The sequence below is a fragment of the Oryctolagus cuniculus genome, chromosome 18, assembly GCF_051225735.1.
Source record: "Oryctolagus cuniculus isolate XC-2025 breed Fujian yellow rabbit chromosome 18, ASM5122573v1, whole genome shotgun sequence".
Taxonomy (NCBI): domain Eukaryota; kingdom Metazoa; phylum Chordata; class Mammalia; order Lagomorpha; family Leporidae; genus Oryctolagus; species Oryctolagus cuniculus.
In genome coordinates this window covers 65,846,875-65,869,966 of record NC_142884.1, presented here as the reverse complement: position 1 = coordinate 65,869,966, position 23,092 = coordinate 65,846,875, and the positions used below count along the sequence as shown (strand labels likewise).

General features: G+C 47.4%; 1 protein-coding gene across 20 annotated transcripts; it reads right to left on the bottom strand.

The window, feature by feature from the left end:
• Positions 1-1,259: 1,259 nt before the first annotated feature.
• Positions 1,260-23,040, bottom strand: ZNF23 (zinc finger protein 23). Of its 20 annotated transcripts, XM_089320442.1 has the most exons (6): positions 22,650-23,040; positions 18,083-18,147; positions 15,487-15,613; positions 14,852-14,965; positions 1,520-1,615; positions 1,260-1,407 (listed from the first exon to the last, which is right to left on the bottom strand). In XM_089320442.1, the coding sequence occupies exons 1-5, from the start codon at positions 22,807-22,809 to the stop codon at positions 1,602-1,604; spliced, it is 480 nt and encodes a 159-aa protein (XP_089176568.1). In that variant the 5' UTR covers positions 22,810-23,040; the 3' UTR covers positions 1,260-1,407; positions 1,520-1,601. The 20 variants fall into 20 exon arrangements, with proteins under 20 accessions (XP_089176568.1, XP_069918805.2, XP_089176552.1 ...); XM_070062704.2 differs by lacking the exons at positions 1,260-1,407; positions 1,520-1,615 and adding an exon at positions 7,143-9,421 and having other exon boundaries at positions 22,650-23,034; XM_089320426.1 differs by lacking the exons at positions 1,260-1,407; positions 1,520-1,615 and adding an exon at positions 7,143-9,425 and having other exon boundaries at positions 14,853-14,965; positions 22,650-23,034.
• Positions 23,041-23,092: the final 52 nt, after the last annotated feature.

The window sequence follows — 23,092 nt, the reverse complement described above, 5'->3', positions numbered from 1 at the left end:
TTGTGGGGGCCTATGTGGGGACTCAGAGGCATGCTGTGTGTGCCTGGGTCCATGTGCATCTTGCTTGTGCCTTTGAGGGAGAGACTTGGGGGTTCCTGTGAGTCTGATGCGCACTTTGCTCAAACGACACCCCCCTCACTACCTGTGGTCCAACAAGTCATTCTATCCATATAATCCCAGCTGGGGGCAGCTTCCATCATTCCACATTCCAGATGATAAAACAGAGACACAGAGCCATGAAGGTATTTCTCTCACCCTCAGTTTCACTCAGAAGTAGCCAGATGATGAATGTGTAGTTTTTTTCCCCAGTATCATACAAATTTCCTAAGCATTTCCCCCAACTATCCTTCACTCTCCCAGGGGATGAGACTGGGTGTGACTAACTCTGTTCCCACCCCATGCCCCTTCCTCATCTGAGACCTAACTGGGGGCCCTTTCACAGCCCTGTGAACTTAGAGCAAACACCCAGCAAATTGTAGAGTGCGACCATGGAATGTGCCTGCCAGAAGATAACCCTAAATTGGGGATGGGGAACCTTCTTCTGCTAAGGGCCATTTGAATGTTTAAAACATCACTTGCAGGGGCCAGCACCGTGGCTCACTTGGCTAATCCTCCACCTGCAGTGCCAGCACGCCGTGTTCTAGTCCCGGTTGGGGCGCCGGATTCTGTCCTGGCTGTTCCTCTTCCAGTCCAGCTCTCTGCAGTGGCCCTGGAAGGCAGTGGAGGATGGCCCAAGTGCTAAGGCCCTGCACCAACATGGGAGACCAGGAAGAAGCACCTGGATCCTGGCTTCAGATCGGTGCAGTGCGCCGGCCATAGCAGCCATTTGGGGGGTGAACCAACGGAAGGAAGACCTTTCTCTCTGTCTCTCTCTCTCTAACTCTGCCTGTCAAAGAAAAAAAAATCACTTAGCCATGCAGAATTCTCAGCTTAAAAATTAGCCTGCTATGGATTTGACTGAATTTGGAGTCCTGCCTGCATTGACTTGGTAAAGCCAGACCAGGTGATTTTGTGGGCCTCATACGGCCCAAGGGCCGGATATTCCACTTCCCTGCCTTAAATAATTAGTTTCATGACCATGCAAGACCAGCTGATCTTGCTTCTACAGCAGCAACCTGCCTTTGACTTTTTCTAGCTACGTAAATCTCTCTCATCTTTAATGCTGTTGGAACCAGTTCTCTTGTCTTTCTGCTGATGTCATGAGCCAAACAGATGCTAACAAATGGTTTTAAGGATTGTTCTCTTACAACTGTGAAACCAGTCATCGTTGCTGTCTTTGCCCTGTCAGGAATTTTCCCAATCACAGTGTGAGATATGCAAAATTGTTGTAACTCACCAAGCCAAGCCAAATGCTGGGGGGTGGGGGCAACATCATCATTTTTCTTTGGATTGCTTCCCTCAAAAACCCTTTTGGTATTGAGAACAGGAGAACATTAATAGACCAGTATGGGGCTTTGTGCCCCACCCATACCCACAAGTGCCCAATGAGCCCCTGCAGACCACCCCTCCCTGCACACACCTGCATGGGCAAGCCACAGGGAAGGCCCCATTAGGCAGGCAGCCAGGAGCAGGATCTCTGGGCCAGTCATGGGGCCAGGAGGCTAGGAGAGGCCCTCTGTTGAGATAAAAGACAAAAAGAGAATCTTGAAAACAGCAATAGAGAAATGACTCATTACATACAAGTGACTGTCACTAAAATTAACAGCCAGTTTCTTATGAGAAATTGTGGAAGCCAGAAGGCAGTGCAATGACAAAATGTAATTGGTCTTCTGTATTTAAAGTTGATTGATAATGAATCTTAATGGAGAATGGGACTGGGAATAGGAGAGGGAGGAGGAGGTGAGGTGGGAGTGGGGGTGGGAGGGTGGGTACGGTGGGAAGAATCGCTATATTCCTAAAGTTGTACTTACGAAATTTGTACTCATTAAATAAAAGGTTTCTTTGGGAAAAAGAATGGAAAGAACCCAAATGCCCATCTGCTGATGCAAGGATACACAGCATGTGACTTCTCCATAAACAGACTATTACTCAGTCATGAACAGGAATGAGGCACTGACACATGCTACCACCTGCACACTCCTCGAAATCATGACACTAGGTGAAAGAAATCAATCATAAAAATTCACAAATTCTATATTTCCATTAATATAAAATATTCCAAGTGGGAAAACCAATACAGACAAAAAGCATTTCAGTGGCTGCCAGTGGCTGGGAAGTGTGTGTGTGTGGGGGGGGGGGGATTGAGAAAGACTGCATAGCGAGTATGGGATTTCCTTTGGGGATGATTAAAAAGCTCCAGAAACCAGATCCTGGTAACAGTTGTGGTGCCAAACAGTGAGCATGCACCAGGTGGTACCCAGGCTCTGGCTCTCACTCTTTTTTGATCCTTAAATGGTCCAACAGTTACACATCATGGTGGCTGGTAGGTGTGTCGTGGGAAGTGTGTCAACTTGGTATGAACCTGGGTGGGGGGGACGACGATAGTCTGTTTATCCCTAAAGCAAGAGGAACCAAAACTGTACCCTGTCGCTCCCCGTCTTCGTGGAGGAACGACACAGGACCCTGCACTGTTCTTTTGTCTGCTCGGCCCTCCCCGGGTTTGCTGCTGGTTCTTCCTGGGTTGGCTACCGACCCTTCCACCTCCGTGGAAGGGCGGTTCCCCCTGCCACTTTCCCCACTTCCGCGGGGGAGCGGCACACCGCCGGCCGGCTCTCTCAGGGGCTGCACAGGTGTTCCTTCAGATAGATGTTCCCCTTAGATGTTCCTGGTGCATGTTGTCTCTCTCCTCCTTTATAGTCCTCTCCACCAATCCCAACTCTGCTACCCACACACCGAGTACGCTGCTCTCCTCCAATCAGGAGCAGCTCCTGCAGCTTGTCAAGTTGGTGAGAGGCAGCTGGGTAGAAGCTGTTTGCTCCTCTCCCAGCGCCATATTGTGGGAGAGCAGATGTATAGAATAAGTCTTAATTCCAGTAACAGTATAATCCAAGTTGCTCCCAGTTGCTCCCCACAGTACCCTGCAGTTCCTGAGGTAACAGGAACTACCCCCAGGTGGCTCAGTTGCTCTCCCCGCCTCCCCATCTCAGTTGCATACCACAAATGTACTGTCAGTGAGTTGTACATGTTAAAAGGCTAATTGTGCAACACATATTTAAATGAATGCATTTCAGAAAAAAATGCAGCTATAGTGGAGAAAAACACCAGTACTTTTCAATCTCAAACTTTTAAAGTCTGTGTTCCTGGATTTTTATATTTTACTGGATCATTATTTTATCTTAGCTACCATTTTGAATAACAAGGCAAGTAGGTTTTAAAAATCGTATGTGGCGGCCGGCGCTGCAGCTCACTAGGCTAATCCTCCGCCTTGCGGCTCCAGCACACCGGGTTCTAGTCCTGGTCGGGGCGCCGGATTCTGTCCCGGTTGCCCCTCTTCCAGGCCAGCTCTCTGCTGTGGCCAGGGAGTGCAGTGGAGGATGGCCCAAGTGCTTGGGCCCTGCACCCCATGGGAGACCAGGAGAAGCACCTGGCTCCTGCCATTGGATCAGCGCGGTGTGCCGGCCGCAGCGACCATTGGAGGGTGAACCAACGGTAAAGGAAGACGTTTCTCTCTGTCTCTCTCTCTCTCTCTGTCCACTCTGCCTGTCCAAAAAAAAAAAAAAAAAAAAAAAAAAAAAAAACAACCATGGCTCAATAGGCTAATCCTCCGCCTAGTGGTACCGGCACACCAGGTTCTAGTCCCTGTCAGGGCGCCGGATTCTGTCCCAGTTGCCCCTCTTCCAGGCCAGCTCTCTGCTGTGGCCCGGGACTGCAGTGGAGGATGGCCCAAGTGCTTGGGTCCTGCACCCCATGGGAGACCAGTAAAGCACCTGGCTCCTGGCTTCAGATCAGCGTGGTGCGCCGGCCATAGCGCGCTGGCCACAGCGGCCATTGGAGGGTGAACCAACGACAAAGGAAGACCTTTCTCTCTGTCTCTCTCTCTCTCACTGTCCACTCTGCCTGTCAAAAAAAAAAAAAAAAAAAAAAAAAAAAAACCATGGCTCAATAGGCTAATCCTCCACCTAGTGGTACCGGCACACCGGGTTCTAGTCCCTGTCAGGGCGCCGGATTCTGTCCCAGTTGCCCCTCTTCCAGGCCAGCCCTTTGCTGTGGCCCGGGACTGCAGTGGAGGATGGCCCAAGTGCTTGGGTCCTGCACCCCATGGGAGACCAGTAAAGCACCTGGCTCCTAGCTTCAGATCAGCGTGGTGCGCCGGCCATAGTGCGCTGGCCGCAGCGGCCATTGGAGGGTGAACCAACGGCAAAGGAAGATCTTTCTCTCTCTCTCTCACTGTCCACTCTGCCTGTCAAAAAAAGAAAAAAAAAATCGTATGTGAACCAAATAAGTAGATCTCAGCCTGTTGTAGAAGGAATAATTTGGCTTTTGTCCTGTTTCTGGCATCAAAACTTCTGAAATCCTTGGAATCTTCCCCACTAAGAGGTATAGAAGGAGCTTCTTCTATTTCTAAAAACCCCTTTTCAACAAGGAGTCTATGCTAACACGGAGTCTCTAGAAGTCCAAGATTGGGACTGATTGCCAGAAAACCAACTCTGCACTGAGCTGCTTGGGACTTACATCATGGTTATGTAATGGAGCTTCCATGAGAACACTGGGGTGGTTGGAAAGGTGGGGCACCCAAGTTCACAGAGCAAAAGCTCCTGCACTTAAGACCCTTCTGAACCTACTCCTAAGGACCTCTTCATCTGGCTGCTCATTTGTATCCTTTATAATAATCCGTATTAGTAAACTGCTTCCCTGAGGTCCATGAGCTGTTACAGAAAACGCTCAAAGATGAGGAGGGGGCCACAGGACAGAAAGTGGACCCCAGCCTCTGTGACTAGTATCTGAAGTTGGGGGGCAGAAGTCTTACAAGATGGAGCCCTTCACCTGTGGGGTCTACCATTGTTTCCCAGTAGTTTCAGAACTGAATTGTAGGAGACCCAATTGGTATCCAGAAAAAATTGGAAAATTATCTGTGCAAAAACCCACACACTGATTTGGGGAGGTTAGTATAGTGTTTTCCTTTAATGCCCATAAAATGTGATGGCACACTTCTACACACATTCATCTCTACCAAGTGTCCAAAGATAGATATTTGCTGTATGATTTGTTACAAAAAGCAGCAACTTGGGGCCAGCACACTGTAGCGTAGGGGTAAAGCTGCCACCTGCAGTGCTAGCATCCTATGTGGGCACCGGTTCGAGTCCCAGCTGCTCCACTTACGATTCAGCTGTCTGCTGTGGCCTGCAAAAGCAGTAGATGGCCCAAGTCCTTGGGCCTCGGCACCCACGTGGGAGACCCGGAGGAAGCTCCTGGCTCTGCATTAGCACAGCACCAGCTGTTGCAGCCAAATTGGGGAGTGAACCAAAGGATGGAAGACCCCTCTCTCTCTGCCTGTCCTTCTCTCTGTAACTCTTTCAAATAAATAAATCTTAAAAGAGAGAGAGAGAGAGAGAGAGAGAGAGAGAGAGAGACACCTGGAATGTGAGAATAAAGGAAGAGATGCTCCTAGTCCAGGTATTTGAATTCTCCCACATGCAGAAAACTCCTAGTTTTGGGGCACTGTTCAGAACAGATAAGCTTTTAGTGCCAAGGAGTACTGAGGGCAGCAGACCCATGAAGCTTGCAAGAACTCACAGGCAGGGATGGCCTGTCACACTGTGGGATGGGGAAGTCCTCTTGCCTTCTCTTGCCTCCCTGTGTTTCTTGGCTTCCTTTCCGTTTTTTCATGCCTGCTATTCTTCAGTTTCCTGAATTTGAATTCTGACTGGTCTTTTTATTGCTTATCATTTTTCAAGTAGGCGAGAGATTTTCTTCTAAAGAGTATCTTGAGACCTCTAAGATTTTTATGGAATCATTGAAAAGCACAGACTCAGAATTCAAGGCAGATCTTCCTGAGACCTCAAGAGACACATTTCTAAGTCCTACAAAACCCTCACATGCTATCCTGACTGCACTTCATACTTTAAGAGCATCTATAGCAAACATCACTTTAAAAAAATTTTTTTTTCATTTATTTACTTGAGAAGTCGAGTCACAGTGAGAGGGACAGAGAAAGGTCTTCCATCCATTTGTTCGCTTTCCAAATGGCTGCATGGCTGGAGCTGAGCCAATCCAAAGACAGGAGCCAGGAACTTCCTCTGGGTCTCCCACGTGGGTGCAGGGGCCCAAGGACTTGGGACATCTTTCACTACTTTCCCAGGCCACAGCAGACTAGAACCATCACCCATACAGGATGCCAGCATTGCAGGTGGAGGATTAACATCCTGCACCTCAGTGCTGGCCCCGTAAATGTCACTCTTCAGGACTGCATAGCACTCCATGTATGAATATACACTGATGTGACATGCAAAAAAACAAACAAACAAACAAACAAAAAAAAAAACAACTAATTTTCTTTTAGAGTAATACTTAGAGTAAAAAATTCTAATTTTCTCTTATAGTAATACAGACTGAACTTTTCCAACTTTAACAGTCATTTTTGGATCTTCTACAAAGCAACCTTGTCATTAACAGGTTATTTATCTTCCTCTTAATGGTAAAACTTCTTTATACAGGAGATATTACACTTATATACCACAAAGGCATTTACACTATTAGTGCCTTACTTTTTAACCTTATTTAGGATTATTTAAAACAAAAATAGAATTATTTAACCTTTTTTGACAGGTAGATTTAGACAGTGAGAGAGAGACAGAGAGAAAGGTCTTCCTTTTCCATTGGTTCACCCCCCAAATGGCTGCAACCGCCGATCCGAAGCCAGGAGCCAGGTGCTTCTCCTGGTCTCCCATGCGGGTGCAGGGCCCAAGCATTTGGGCCATCCTCCACTGCCCTCCCGGGCCACAGCAGAGAGCAGGACTGGAAGACGAGCAGCCGGGACAGAATCCGGCGCCCCAACCGGGACTAGAACCGGGGTGCTGGCACTGCAGGTGGAGGATTAGCCTAGTGAGCCACAGCACCGGCCCAGATTTATTTAACTGTAACTTACCAGTAACTTATTTATTTAACAGTAACTTACCAGTATTTTCCTTATGGTTGGTTTCTAGCCTTCATCTGATGCTTAGAAGGTTTTCTCCACTCCATGAAAATAAAAATATTTACTCATGTTTCTATTTTAAAGGAAATCTTTATTATTTTCCCCTTTACAAAAGTAATGCATGCTTGGTATCAAAAATTAAACAAATAAATTTATGTAAAGTGAACATCTTTCTGAAATGTATTTCCTGATCCTAGAGTAAGGTGTCTCTCTTTCTCTCTCCATTTATTCAAGATTCCTTTGGTGGCCTTCAGTAAAGATTCCTAATTTTCTCCATATAATTCTTGTATGTCATCACATTCCTAGAAAATCAACTTCTCATGATGCTGCTGGGAATAGGCTATTTTCTTTCATTATATTTTTAACTCGTTGTTGGTATAAAACAAGTAACAACTGATCTATTTCTGATTAAAAATTTAATAAAACAGAACAAAAATGTTCCCATGGAAGACTAGCACATTCACTTCTCTCAGGGCTTCCCACCAGAGTGAATCTGATGGTACTTGATCCATTTCAGCACTAACCTTGGGAGCTTTCTGCAACTTTCTCACTGCTAGGCTTTTCCTTCACTGTGTACACTCTGATGCTGACTAAGTTGGAAGCCAAACCTGAAGGCTTTCCCACACACATTACATAAATAGGGCTTCTTCCAAGTGTGCACAGTCTGGTGTATAAGACAGTCAGAACTGAAGCTGAAGCCTTTGCCACATTCCACACATCTGTAGGGTTTCTCCCCGGTGTGGCTTCTCTGATGCCGGATTAAATGGGCATTGACGTGAAAGGCTTTCCCACACTCCTTACACTGGAAAGGCTTCTCCCCAGTATGGATTCTCTGGTGCACAATATAGTCAGAACTACAGCTGAATGCTTTCTCACATTCCACACATTTGAAAGGCTTCTCACCGGTATGGATTCTCTGATGCCTGGTTAATTTGGCATTGATACTGAAGGCTTTCCCACACTCTTTACACTGGTAAGGCTTCTCCCCAGTGTGTATTCGGTGGTGATCAAGTAAGTTTCTTTTAGAAGTAAAACACTTCCCACACTCACTACATCCAAAGGGTTTCTCTCCAGTGTGAATCCTCTGATGTTGGGTTAGTTTTGCATTAACGTTGAAGGCCTTTCCACACTCATTACATTCATAGGGCTTCTCCCCAGTGTGGATTCTCTGATGCTGCCGAAGCTGGGAGTTACACCTGAAGGCTTTCCCACATTCACGGCACTCATAGGGCTTCTCTCCTGTGTGGATCCTCTGATGCTGGACTAACTTCCCTTTGACATTGAAGGCTTTTCCACATTCGGTACACCCATAGGGCTTCTCCCCCGTGTGGACTCTCTGATGCTGCATCAGTTTGGCATTGTTACTGAAGGCTTTTCCACACTCTTTACATGGATACGGCTTCTCTCCGGTGTGGGTGCTCTGATGTTGCCTGAGCTGGGAGCTGCACCTGAAGCCCTTTCCACACTCACTGCATTCATGAGGTTTCTCTCCAGTGTGGATTCTCTGATGCTGAGTCAGTTTTGCGTTAACATTGAAAGCTTTCCCACAATCATTACACTCGTAAGGTTTCTCCCCAGTGTGGACTCTCTGGTGTGTAATATATGCAGAACTACAGCTAAAGCCATTTCCGCACTCTTTGCACTGATAGGGCTTCTCTCCTGTATGGATCCTCTGGTGCCTACTCAGGCTCCCATTAACGCTAAAGGCCTTTCCACATACCTTACACTGATAGGGCTTCTCCCCACTGTGGATAGTCTGATGTGTTATATAATGGGAACTGTAGCTGAAACTTTTCCCACACTCCACACATTTGAAGGGTTTCTCCCCACCATGAAGTCTTTGATGCCAAATTAATTTTGCGTTAACACTGAAGCCTTTGCCACACTCTGTACACTGAAATGCTTTCTCCCCACTGTAGTCCTCTTGATGCTGATTAAGTTGAGAGTCACACCTAAAAGTTTCTACTAATTTTTCACATTTTAAAGGTCTTTCCACAATATTAATCGTTTCACGTTTAATGAGCTGTATGTCAAAGCTGAAGGCTTTCTTCAATCCTGGACGCTCAGGGGGCTGCTCTTCAGTGGTGAGGTTATGACACAGATACAAGTTTGGGCTTTGATTAGAGACACATTCAGCCACAGGGTTTGTCTCATCTTTCACTGCTGCATCAATCACACTGCTGTTTTCCTTCTTCATATTTCCTGCTGAGTGGACTTCCTGTTGTTTCTCTGGAAAATGCCCCTCTGAAAAGTCTGTTTCCTGGGAGAAATCCTGAAGCTCAAATGATGTACTAGCCTTCTTGTCACATGTTGCCTTTGCCAAATTATTGCCAGTCTGGATACCAATATCTACCGTTAAAAACACAAAACATAAATGTTGTGTCAGAGCCATGTTAGAAAGAAGTGTGCTGTATAAAGGATCTTAATAATCAGAGGACTTTTTACAGGACAGACATATATATAGGTGTCTGTACAGACAGGTAAAACTTCTGACATGGCTATGTCCCAAAAAACGTGCTGGGTAACTCTGTCATGGTGAAAACATCACAGAGGGTACGCATACAAACCTAGATGGTGTTCCCTACTATATCTGCTATATGGCGTAGCCCATTGCTCCTGTACAGTATCTTACTGTAGTGAATACTTTATGCAACTACAACACAATGGTAAGTATTTGGGTAATTAAACATATTTAAACATAGGAAAATACTAGATGACAGGAACTTTACAGATCCAGTGTAATCATATGAGACCATTACCATAAATACAGTCCACTGTTTACCAAAATGTTATGCCTAGAAAACTTCTGTGAAGAATACATAAGAAATGGAGCAAATTGGCACAGTAAGTCTGGAAGACTCTTTTTCTTACATTTTTGATAGATTTTATACATTTCTCTTTACTGTTTTGAGCATTGCCAATATTATAAATTTTAAAGAACTGAATTAAAAAGATCCCCTGTCTCACTCTGCCTAAGGCAAGCCTACTGTAAAAAACATAACCAATAACATAAAGATTAAAAGCAACAGTAGAGGAATCAAAATCTAGATTTTTGTCCATTACATCAGCATTCTTTCCATCATTCCATACTTTTTTTTTTCTTTTTAACAGGCACAGACAGTGAGAGAGACAGAGAGAAAGGGCTTCCTTCCATTGGTTCACTCCCCTAATGGGCGCTACGGCCAGCACTGCGCCAATCCGAAGCCAGGAGCCAGGCGCTTCTTCCTGGTCTCCCACGCGGGTGCAGGTCCCAACCACTCACTACACTCCCAGGCCACAGCAGAGAGCTGGACTGGAAGAGGAGCAACCGGGACAGAATCCGGTGCCCCAACTGGGACTAGAACCCAGGGTGCTGGCGCCGCAGGCGGAGGATTAGCCAAGTGAGCTGCGGTGCCGGCCCATTCCATACTTTTTAACATTCTGTAGTTTGTTCTTAGTTATCTCTAAGGTATGGAAAATGCTTAAGAAGGGAAAGGCCAGGTTCCAAAATCATGTGGCAACAATGGGAACCACTTAGCAGCACCAAGAAGCAAAAAAGAATTTTGTTTCTGTACTCTGATTTAAACTCTAGGCTTGGCAACATTTCTCCTTAAACTTCTTTTTTCTCTACTTCAGAAAGGCTGTGTAAGGCCCATTTGACCCTATCTCTTCCCACCCCTTCCAGAACACAGCTGCATTAACATTGCCATTCTCTTCTGCCTGTTTCCCCAAATCATAAAATTCATCATTTGCTAACATCCTTGATATAATCCCAATAATTTTTTAAAATGTATTTATTTGAAAGGCAGTTATAGAGAGGCAGAGGCAGAGAGAAAAGACAAGGAGGGGGGAGAGGCAGAGGCAGAGGCAGAGGCAGAGGCAGAGGCAGAGGCAGAGGGAGAGGCAGAGGGAGAGGGAGAGGGAGAGGGAGAGGGAGAGGGAGAGGGAGAGGGAGAGGGAGAGGGAGAGGGAGAGGGAGAGGGAGAGGGAGAGGGAGAGGGAGAGGGAGAGGGAGAGGGAGAGGGAGAGGGAGAGGGAGAGGGAGAGGGAGAGGGAGAGGGAGAGGGAGAGGGAGAGGGAGAGGGAGAGGGAGAGGGAGGGGTAGGTAGGTAGGTAGGTAGGTCTTCCAACCCCTGGTCCATTTCCCAAATGGTCACAACAGCTGGAGCCAGGCTGGTCTGAAGCCAAGAGCTAGGAGGAGTTTCTTCCAGGTCTCCCATACAGGTGCAGGGGCCCAAGGACTTCGGCCATCTTCCACTGCTTTCCCAGGCCACAGCAGAGAGCTAGATTGGAAGTGGAGCAGCCAGGACATGAACTGGCACCCATATGGGATGACAGCACTGCAGGTGGCAGTTTTACCCACTATGCCACAGCACCAGCTCCCCCCCCCCCAATAATCTTTAGGGCTACTGATTTCTGTATCTGTTTTTTTGTTTGTTTGTTTGTTTGTTTGTTTTTTTTACAGGCAGAGTGGACAGTGAGAGAGAGAGAGACAGAGAGAAAGGTCTTCCTTTTGCCGTTGGTTCACCCTCCAATGGCCACAGCCGGTGCGCTGCGGCCAGCGCATCGTGCTGATCTGATGGCAGGAGCCAGGTGCTTCTCCTGGTCTCCCATGGGGTGCAGGGCCCGAGCACGTGGGCCATCCTCCGCTGCACTCCCGGGCCACAGCAGAGAGCTGGCCTGGAAGAGGGGCAACCTGGACAGAATCCGGCGCCCCGACCTGGACTAGAACCCAGTGTGCTGGTGCCGCAGGCAGAGGATTAGCCTATTGAGCCGCGGCGCCGGCCACATCTATTCTTAAATTTCTCAAAAGCTTGGCCCAAAAATGCTGCCTGTATTTTTTTCATCTCTCATTTCTCCTCAACCACATTTAATACATCCTCTGCCTCAATATTTCATTTTAACTGCCTTCTGTAAATGCAAATTATCTGTATTTTCCTAGGAAGCTTTTTCAAAGTAATACCGGTCTTTTCCCAATTAAAAAAATAATACTGGAGGCCAGCACTGTGGCACAGCGAGTATCTGGGGTGCCAGAATCCCATATGGGTGCCAGTTCATGTCCCCGCTGCTCCACTTCCAATCCCACTCCCTGCTAACGTGCCTGGGAAAGCAGGGGAAAATGGCCCAAGTCCTTGGGCCTGCACCCACATGGGAGACCTGGATGAAGCTCCTGGCTTCAGATCGGCCCAGCCCTGGCCATTGTAGCCATTTGGTGAGTGAACCAGCAGATGGAAGATCTCGCCCTCTCTCTGTCTCATTCTCTCTGTAACTTTGCCTTTCAAATAAATTAATACATCTTAATAATAATAATAATAATAATAATAATATTGTCTGTTGCTATAAACTGAAAGTTTCTCTATTCTCTCAAATTCTTATGTTAAAGCACTAACCCCCCAAACAATCACTCTAGGAGGCAGGGCCGAGGCAGAGTCTTCAGGAACGGGATTAGTACCCTGTATAAAAAAGGTCCTAGACTGCTCCCTTTCCTTCTACCACGGGAGGATACTGCAAGAAGACAGCTGTCTGCTAACCAGGAAGTGAACCCCTGCCCGACAGAATTTGCCTGCGCCTTCATCTTGGACCATCTAGCCTCTAGAACTATAATATTTAAATTTCTGTTGTTTACAACCTATCCAGTCTAGGGTATGCTGCTATCATGGCTCAAACTGACAAAGAGAGCTGTAGTATCAGAAATTTACAAAGGGTGGAATTAGCTTAATTGGTTAATCCACATGGCAGACATGGATTAAGTTTCTGGCTCCAGGTTTTAGTCCAGCCTTTGAGGAGAGAACCAGCAGATGGTAGATCTGTCTGTCTCTCTTAAAATTTTTTCAAAAAGAAAAATAAAAAAGAAAGAAAATTAAAGTTGTCCAAATTACAACCACTTGAAAATAACTGCCAATCTTCTGATGTATTTCCTTCACCAATCATTTTCTCTTCAATCATTTTTCTAAAAACAACTACGTATTTTTTTCAAAATTGAAAATGTTTTTCTTCCTTAATAGTCATGATGATCATTTTGGAGTATCTTTGGATATACCATAAAAATAAACTTCTTAGTTGTCAGACAGCATTCCATTCTGCAGAGGCACTTCAATTTGATCATTCCTTGTACACTGAAAACTGATTGTTTCCAGTATTTTATTACATATATGGAAGCATGTATTATATAATGTATACAGAACTTATATATATAATCCTATAATGATAAATAAGCTTCTGTGAAATGCACTTCTGTCTAGAGCTTCGATGGCTTTAGAAGGCTACAGCCCTAGCAGGGAACGTCTAGGTTACCAGGTATAAATTTTTCCTTAAACCATCCATTCACACTCACTTCAGAAGTCCATTCCTCTTCTGCTGCACTGTAACCGATATTTAATACAATTTAATTGTTCTCAATATGCTAGGTGAAATCTCTCACTGTTTTAATTTATATGTCATTGGCTTTCTGAGGGTGGACATCTTCCACACTGATCAAAATCTGTGTACTTCCGATGTAATCAACCACTTGGACTCCTTGCCAGCTTTTGCACACCAGTGACCTTCTATTTACCAAATCCCACAGTGTGGTAGATGCCAGTATCCATTCTCCTTTTTCTCTTTACCAGCACAATGTTCATTTTTTTGGAGTAGCAATATGCCCAGCAAAAAAACTGCATTTCCCATCTCCTCTTACAGTGCCGGCAGCCACTTGACACAATTACAACAAATGAGATCTACACAGAAGCCACTGGGTGAGATTTCTGAGAAAGCTGTCAACACTGCTGACACAGGCCTCGCGCCGTCCCTTCCTCCCGCCACGCCCCCTGTCTGCTTAGGGTCTCTTTCATTTCTTACCCTCATTAGTCTACACACAGGACTAGATCAGTATTTCTATCACCAGTTAAGATCAGGATGCACTGCAGGAACCTCAAAGACTTGTATTGTTATCCCCAAGACTAGAACTATTGCCTCCTTTTATTATTATTATTATCATCCCATTTTCAGAGATAAGAACATTGAATCTGACTGAACTCAAAATTGACCTGCTCCAAGTCACAAAACTAGAAATGAGAACTCAGGAAAGTCCATCCTAAAACCAGGCTTTTAGCCACTTCCATATTCCTGTGTTAAAAGGCCGTTAATTCTGCAACCTCCATATTAAATGGACAAGGCTTAGAAAATGCCAATGGGGGGTGGGAGTGGGCAGCACTGTGGAGTGCTGGGTAAAGCTGCTGTCTGCAGTGTCAGCATCCAATATGGGTGCCAGTTGGAGTCCCAGCTGCTCCACTTCTGATCCAGCTCCTTGCTAATGTGCCTGGGAAAGCAGTGGAAGATGGCTCAACTGCTTAGGTCCGTGCACCCACATGAGAGACCTGATTGAAGCTCCTGGCTCCTGGCTTTGGCCTGGCCCAGCCCTGGGGCCATTGAGCCATTTGGGGGGTGAACCAGTGGATGTAAGATCTCTCTCTGACTCTCCCTCCCTCTAATTCTGACTTTCAAATAAATAAATCTTTTAAAAAAGAAAGAAAATGGCAAGGACCTCAAAAATTACCAAATCCATTAATTTTGTCTGAGAAAAGTAGGACTCCAAGTTTTGAACTGAAAAGAAAATGAGGCATTTGAAAAAACATCTGCTCTTGAAACCAGACACAGCAAACTGTGAAAACAAAACAACATCTACCCAACTTTACAAATCACCAAAATTTATGAAAATTTTGTATGTATGGCTGACTATACAGGTTTATGTGTTGCTAACATTGGCTTTCTTCCTCAAGAGTTAAACATCCCCAAATAATGAGCAGTTCGAGTCTCTCTTACCGGTCCAGAGGCCCTGGGGGCCTGCTCCTGCTCCAGGGGTCAGTGGGGATGGGACCACCAGCTCACCTCCTCTCTCCAGCTGTGAGATCACAGCAGGTTTGAGAAGTGGAAATCCTGGAGTGGGGAAGGAAGCAGAAGACAGATGAACAGTCTCCCACAGATGACTTTTACGTCTCTTCTCAGACTGACTCAGCAATAGAGAGGGAAGGTCAGAGCTCGAGGGGTTCCAAGGCTAAGGACTATGGGAAATGGTAGGGGGAGGTTGTACATATGAAAGGTGAGGGAGCTTTGGAAGTGGTAGGAGAGGCAGATCTTGCCCAGATTGGGCCCAGGAACACATAGATTCTGCCAACCAATACCACTTTTACTCTTGTCCTGCAATATTCAGAATCCATCACAGCGCTTCCATGGGTGGATAACAAGTGCACAGCAGTCCCACCAGAGTCTCACACTGGTCCCAAAAGGGCTTAAGGTTCACCCTTATAAACAGGTTTTAAGAGTAAGGGATTAGGAACAGTCTTGGGGTTCCTGCTCAGTAAAGGACTACTAGAGACCCCACCTGCACCTTTAATGGGAAAGTAAACCAGGAAAACCCAAATGGCATAGTCTAGGTCCCAGGAAGAGAGAGGCCTTACCCAGGGAGGCCACATTCCCATAATTCTCCAGCATCACATCCCTGTACAGGGCCCTCTGTGCAGGGGACAGGCCATCCCATTCCGTCTGGGTGAAGTACACAGCTACATCCTCAAAGGTCACCAACTTCTGAAACAACAGGTTCCTGCTGCCCTAGGGCCAATTCCATGGCTCAGGCCCTAGGTGAGGGGCAGAGGGCAGTATAAGGGATTGGGGAGGGAGCTTGTAGGAGCACAAAATTGATAACAGGAGAGGCTTGAGAAAAAGTATCAGAAAGTAAACCACAGAGTATCTGACTTCTTTCACAGAAAAGAAACTTCAGGCCATTTTTCACACTTAAAAGTAACACAAACTGAGCTGCAAGAAAAAAAAATTCCCAAAAGAAAATTTCCCTACAGCAACTGTTCTCCTTTATACACACCTTTCCCTTGCTGACACAGATGGACCCATCAGTACTCTCACTTCATGCTCTGAGGTCCCAGCTCTCCTACTCCATACCTTGTCCTCACCCTCACACCACAAGCCACCCCAAAGTACGGTCATGATTCCAGCTCATCCAGCCCCCATCTGTCACCCAATTTCCACCTCTGGCCCCAAGCAAGGGGGGGTGCAGCATCCACTCAGGCACCTGCAGCCAAGGAAGCTCAGCGCTGCTCTGGCCAGACACCTCCCTGAAGCTCCTGTGTTCACTGCTGCCCTCCACCGTTCCACCCAAACTCTTTCTGACTCCTCTCCAGCCTTCACAGTTTCTCTAAGAAGGTTTAGAAAAGAAGGGAGACAGCCTCCCCACTGACTGCTACACTGCCACCCTTTCGACTCCTCCTCTTTGTATCACTAAACTACATGGTCAGCACAAACTCTGCCACTCGGGGGTATACTGTGCATGGCCCTCAGGCCCACCTGCCCAGCCCATCTCACCACCCTGGTAGCTGCAGCCTGCCTGGCTCTTGCTCTGCCCACTCCAGCCTGGCAGGGTCTGTCTTCCTGGATTCTGCTGACTACTACGCATCAACAATTCTGTCCCATTTCTAGGTGTTTCTGAGTTCTTTCTGAGGGACCTTAGAAAAGTCAAGGAATTTCTCTGCAAAAAACTAAATGGCTTCCCTGTGTGCTACCACACCCCCTTTCCCTAGGAAGTGGGCACCTCTTCTCGAATTCCCACTTCAGCTGGTGTCAGCAAAATTCACAGGGGAACCTCACCTAGAAATCTGGGGTCCACTGCTGACTCTCCCCTCTCCCTTGCCTCCACTCCAGTTCTTAATGCTTTGACTACACAAACTAAAGACTGTTATGCCATAAGCACCGCTTGAATCAGATCCCTTCTCTTTAACAACTGCTTTCCTTGATGATGGCCACATCACCTGAACTTCCTTCTGAAATGGTGCTTTTGAAGGCTCCTGAAAACAATTCCAGATCCAGCTGTTGGATCCGGCGCTGTGGCTTTAGCAGGTAGAGCCACTGCTTGCAGTGCCGGCATCCCATATGGACACCGGTTCAAGTCCTGGCTGCTCCACTTCCGATCCAGCTCTCTGCTGTGGCCTGGGAAAGCAGCAAAAGATGGCCCAAGTCCTTGGGCCCCTGAACCCACATGGGAGACCCAGAAGAAGCTCCTGGCTTTGGATCAGCCCAGCTCTGGCCACTGCAATCATTTGGGGAGTGAACCAGTAGACGAAGACCTCTCTCTCTCTCTCTCTCTCTCTGCCTCTGCAACTCTGCCTTTCAAATAAATAAATAAATCCTTAAAAAAAAAAAAAACCAGATCCAGCTGTCACAAATCTGACCACATTCTGTCACTGTCACCAGAGCTGTCATACAGCTCAGTAGCTACGACTCCAGGCATGTCACTTTACTCCCCATTCTTTTGCATTTTTTTTCCTGGTTGATAAAGTAGGACACAGCACCAATCACAGAGACACGTGTCCAGACTGAGCAATGCATGCAAAGGGCTTTTCTGGGGCCTGCTGCATTCTCAGCCTTAAACGATATTACTAATTCCCAACCTGGAGTCCATGGATGCATCTCGGGGGTCCATGAAGTCCCTGAACGTGTAAGAAGATTGGGCTTATGGGTTTAGTGTTCTGGGGGAGAGGCTCAAAAGCTCTTATCCGAAACCTACAGTCTGAGCCTTTGCACCTCAAGCTGAACTGAACGCCTCACTAGGACACCAGGGGACATCCCGTCCTGTAAGAGTTCCTATCATTCCTCTCCCCTGACTTCACTGTCCATCATCTTCTCCTTTGCCCAAATCAGAGGGACAGTCGAGCTTCTCGGCCATCTGGTCCCTTACTCCTCTTCCCCGACCCTGGCACTGAGCGTCACGTCCTCTGTGATTCTCCATCCACATTCATGCACACAGTATCCCACGTGAGCAGCGTCCACATCTCCGTTCACCCACAGCCCTTTGTTGGGAGTGCTCCTGGACAAAGGAGAAAGACCTTCCATGCACAAAGGGTCTGTATGACAAACAGACGCTGTACAACTCTGCTCACTGCTCCCTCCTCCTCATCACCATGCCAGTGTCTCCCACAAGTTCCAGCTTTCATCCCAAGGCTCCCCTGCACCCCTTCTCAGTTCTCCCCAGTCTGAGGAAGCGCTCACCTGGGGCCAGGCAGTCAAGAGCATGGCTGTCATCACTTGGTCTCCCCTCCAGGGAAGGGCTGGGGCTGTGAAGACACAGAGAGAGGTGAGCATGAGGCAAGCCACCACCACCAGGGCAGTACACCCCTCACGGAAGATGCGAGCCACAGGCAGCCTGCATCCGATGGGAGTGCCAACAGAAGGGAGAGACCTCCACACCAGCTCAGCACTCGCTGGTACCGCCAGGGATCTCAAATTAACAATTCAGTCACGAGTCACACATACAAAAGAGCATATCTATAAAGTATATGCAGATCCTAAAGGAGAATAAAGACTCAAATAGGAATGATTCTGTTCCAGACAGAACACTACCAAGACCTCTGACTCATTTCTCTTTCCCTAAACAAACAACATCCTCATTTACTCTGTAGGAGAAGCCAGGCTGGCTGGGCTGATGACTCCCCTCACCATACACACACACACACACACACACACACACGCCCTGGGGAGCCAGGCCCCAGAGAGGCACCAGCTGTTCTGTTTGCTCAGCGTTCTGAGTGCCCTCTAGAATCCGAAAGCCTCTAGAGAGATCTTGGGAGGTGGGCCTCTCCAGGGACCAGGCTATCTACTCCTCTTCACTAACCTTCAGAAAGTGAATGAGCCAAGGCCTGGACTCTGACTCAGCTTCTGAGACAGCACTATATCATCCAAGTGCCACCACCTGGAGCTTCCTGGTCATTGTGTTCAAAGACACATGAACTGGCTGCTTTCTGATGTTTTACTGCTGCTAAAGTCAGTCTTCAAGTTGTACACTGTCAGGGCCGGTGCTCTGGTACAGCAGGTTAAGCAGCCACCTGAAAACAAGTATCTCAAAAGAGGACCAGTTTGGGGCTGGCACTGTGGCATAACGGGTAAAAGCCACCAGGCATTCCATATGGGCGCCAGCTGGAGTCCTGGCTGCTCCACTTTCACTCCAGCTCTCTGCTATAGCCTGGGAAAGCAGTAGAAGATGGCCCAAGTCCTTGGACCCCTGCACCCACATGGGAGACCCGGAAGAAGCTCCTGGCTCCCAGCTTCAGATCAGCATAGCTCCAGCCGTTGAGGCCATCTGGGTAGTGAACCAGCGGGTGGAAGGCACCCCCTGCCCCCACCTCTCTATAACTCTGCCTTTCAAATAAAATAAATATATATTTTTAAAAAGAGAGAGAGAGAGAACCAGTTTGAATCCCAGCTGCTCCACTTCCAATCCAGCTCCCTGCTAAAGCACCTGGGAAAGCAGCAGGTGGCCTGAGTGCTTGGGCCCCTGCCACTGCCATGGGTACTCTGATAAGGGATGTGGGTGTCACAAGCAGCAGCTTAACTCTCTACCCTACAGTGCTACTCCCCGGGTCACTCTTTGTTGATTTAAACTTTGTTCAATTTTATCTGTCTGAGGTTTCTCTGTTAACAGACTCACCTTCCTTCTCTCACTCTCCTCCTTCACTCTGTCCCTGAATAGACTGTCAGAACCAGATCCTTGTCCCATATGCTGCTTCTGCAAGTGGCTTTTTTTCTATCTTCTTAAGGTTGAATGATTTACTCGTTTATTTTCACTCCTCCAATTTGGCAATTTAAGTCCAAAAGGGCACAAATTTTCCTCTGAATACACTACTAGCCATGCTCCAGAGGTTTTTATAGTTCATATTTTATTTATAATTTTACAGCCAGTCAGAAACTCTATTTTAATCATCTCTGTTTAGGACTTTTTATTATTATTATTATTATTATTTGACAGGTAGAGTTATAGACAGTGAGAAAGACAGAGAGAAAGGTCTTCCCGCTATTGATTCACTCCCCAAATGGCCACTACGGCCAGCGCTGTACCAATCCGAAGCCAGGAACCAGGCGCTTCCTCCTGGTCTCCCATGCGGGTGCAGGGCCCAAGCACGTAGGCCATCCTCCACTGCCTTTCCGGGCCACAGCAGAGAGCTAGACTGGAAGAGGAGCAACTGGAACTAGAACCCGGCCCCAATATAGGATGCTGGCGCCACAGGCGGAGGATTAACCAAGTGAGCAATGGCGCCAGCCCAGGGTTACCTGTTTTTAATTTCTATCCATAAATTATGATTTTATTGCATGATGTTTAAATAACCTGATCTATTATCTTCTACTTGACAGACTTTTCAGAGTTTGGCTAAAGTGTCAATTTATAAAGATAGTCTGGAGCGGGCATTCAACCCAGTGGTTAAGTCACTCACATGCCGGAGCACAGTACTTGGTCTGAAAATGAGCTTCAGCATTCTGACTCCAGCTTCCTGCTAAAGCAGACCTTGGCAGGCAGTGGTGAAGCCCCACAGTAACTGGTTCCTGCCACCACCTAGACGGTCTGAGCGCCAAGCTTCAGCCCAGACCTGGCAATTGTGGGCATCTGCAGAGTACACCAGCAGAGGATCAGTATCTCCAGTATCTCTCTCTCTTGTTTCCTGTCTGCTTCTCAAATAAAAATTTAAAAAAAGTACACAGAAAAGTAAATTAAAATTTTTAAAATATTCTCTGGTGTTTAAAAAGAAAATTTATTCTATGCTGGAAGAATGTATAATTCCAGCTGAATCTAATAAACCCTACCAATTACATTATATAGATTTCTAAGTAATCTTTTGATTATTTTTACCTAATGAAACCAAGGCAGCCAACAAAGAGCTAACTCTCACAAAACGCTGGGCCTAGATGTGTCATGAACAAACCCTTCCAAATTTTTAAGAAATGAATAATGTTAACACCTTAAACTGCAGCACAACACAACAAAAATAAGGTTCTCAATTCTTATTATGGCAGCAAAACACTAATACAAAAACCACAGACAGGATCTCATTTATAAATACTGATGCAAACATTCTAAATGGTAAGAAATAGATTCCAGTTGTAACGCACAGTGACTAAGATCTTAAGATCTTCATATGTATGCAAATAAAGCTCAATATTGATAAAGACCAGTACTTTCCCTACATTCACAACTAAAAGAAAGATAAACATACAAGTACTGTTGTCAACAGAAGCCAAAGGTATCTGAAAAGAATTTGGCATTCAGGGCTAACTTTAAACCCTACACCCTCGGGGTGGGCAGAGCGGCAGAGCCACGTGGGCCAGCGCTCCAGACTCCTGCATCCAACATCCACATGCCACACCGGAGTGCCGGGCTGCCCCTCTCCCATCTAGCTTCCCGCTAATCCACATCCCAGGAGGCAGAAGCTGACGGCTCAGGGGCTTGAGCCCCTGCCACCCATGTGGGAGTCCTGGTTTGAGTTCTGGCTCTTGGCTTCAGTCTAGCTGAACCCGGGTTGCTGTGGGCCTCTGGGCAGTGAACCAACAAACAGAAGATCTTTCTCCCTTTCAAACCAAAGTGGAAACAAACAAACAAAAAAAACTATACTCTAGAAAAACTCATGTACGTCATACGTACAAAAAATACTCATTTTCAGCACTATTTTAATAGCAAAAAACTGGAAACAAACTACTGATAATGTATCAATCTTTCAAATCTTTTTCACTAATGGAACATCAAGCAAGTCCCAAAAGACCAGAGATTATGCCATTAACACAATGTTTACAGATCTATGCGTACATGATAATTTTTCATAAACACTTAGGCTACGCTTAACTCTCCTTCTAGGTAAGCTGTCCCCTGCAGGGCCAGGTGAACGAGGGCCACTGACGGACGCAGCAGTACGGGTGATGCTCTCTAAGTGGGTGGTGAACTCACGGTGCTTTTACATCGCTCATACACATACGTTAGAAAGTACGCATCTTACGAAGATACACATCCTTACACCAAACAGGACCCCAAACCAAACACAAACAGCAGCAAATCAGCCGAGCCACACTAAGTGAAGCAAAAGAGCTACAGGACTCTGGAAAACAAGATTTTGACCACAGACTATAAGGCTAAAATCAGAACAGAACCCAACTCTGCACTGCCGGTAGAAAACCTGTTTTCCACGGGAGAATGACTAGAAATTGTGTTGGTATCTCCGTGTATTCTAGAAGCCCGCAAGTCCGTAATCACGCCGGGGAAGCCACTCTCACGTCACTGGTAACCCACAGCCCACGGCGCGTAGGTTCGAGCTCTCGTCCCGCCCCACGCGGCTCCAGGGCCAGGGCCGCCTCTGCCCAGGGATGGGCGCGCGCCGCTCCGCCCGCGTCGTGACCCTGAGCCAGGACCGCGGAGGGCACGGACGCCGATCCCTGCGCGACTTCAGCCAGCCACTGACGTGCGACGTCACCGCGGGCCGCTCCGACCCCGCCGACAGCCCACCCTCGGGCTGCGCCACCACGTCTTCCCGGAACAGACCCAGAGCTGAAAGCTCGGAGCTTCGTGGCCGTGGCCGTCGGGTGCTTCTACTACCTCAGGACGGAAGGTAACCGGCCACCAAACCCAAACGCGAGCCGAGGAGCGTCGGGGCCGACCCTCTACTCGCTCCGGCAAGCTCGGTCTCCCGGCCAGCGCGGGCCACCGCACACCCAGCGCCACCCAGAGCGGACGCGCGCCCCAAGCCCACCTGCCGCCCTGGGACTAGGGCACCGCCCATGGCGTCTGCAGCCCCACACTCACCTCCGCACCCGGCGGACCCGCGGCGCACCCGGAAGTGCGTCAGCAGGTGCGCCCCGAGTCGCGCTGGGAGCGTGGTCGTGGGCTCTCGCTGGTATCCTCGCCCCGCCCCCTGCGGCCGCGTCCAGCCTACTGACCCCTGCACCCCTCGCCCCTCTCTCATGTCTGACCTGCGGGAGCCGTTGCTCCTCGAGGGAAACGGGGAAGGCAAGAATCAGCGCCAAGCCAGAGGCGCCGGGAACCTGCATCTTGGTAAAGCTGCAGGAGCAGTCAGGTAGACTGGACCGTTGGCAAACCCCGTGCCCCCTGGGAAATGAGCGTCTCTTAATACGCATTTTCTTCTTGGCGTTAAAACTAATGCTGCTAGACCTTAAAGGTAACGTAGAAATAAAACATAACTTGTAATTTCTAAAAGTCTTATTTATGTATTTGAAAGAGTTACGGAG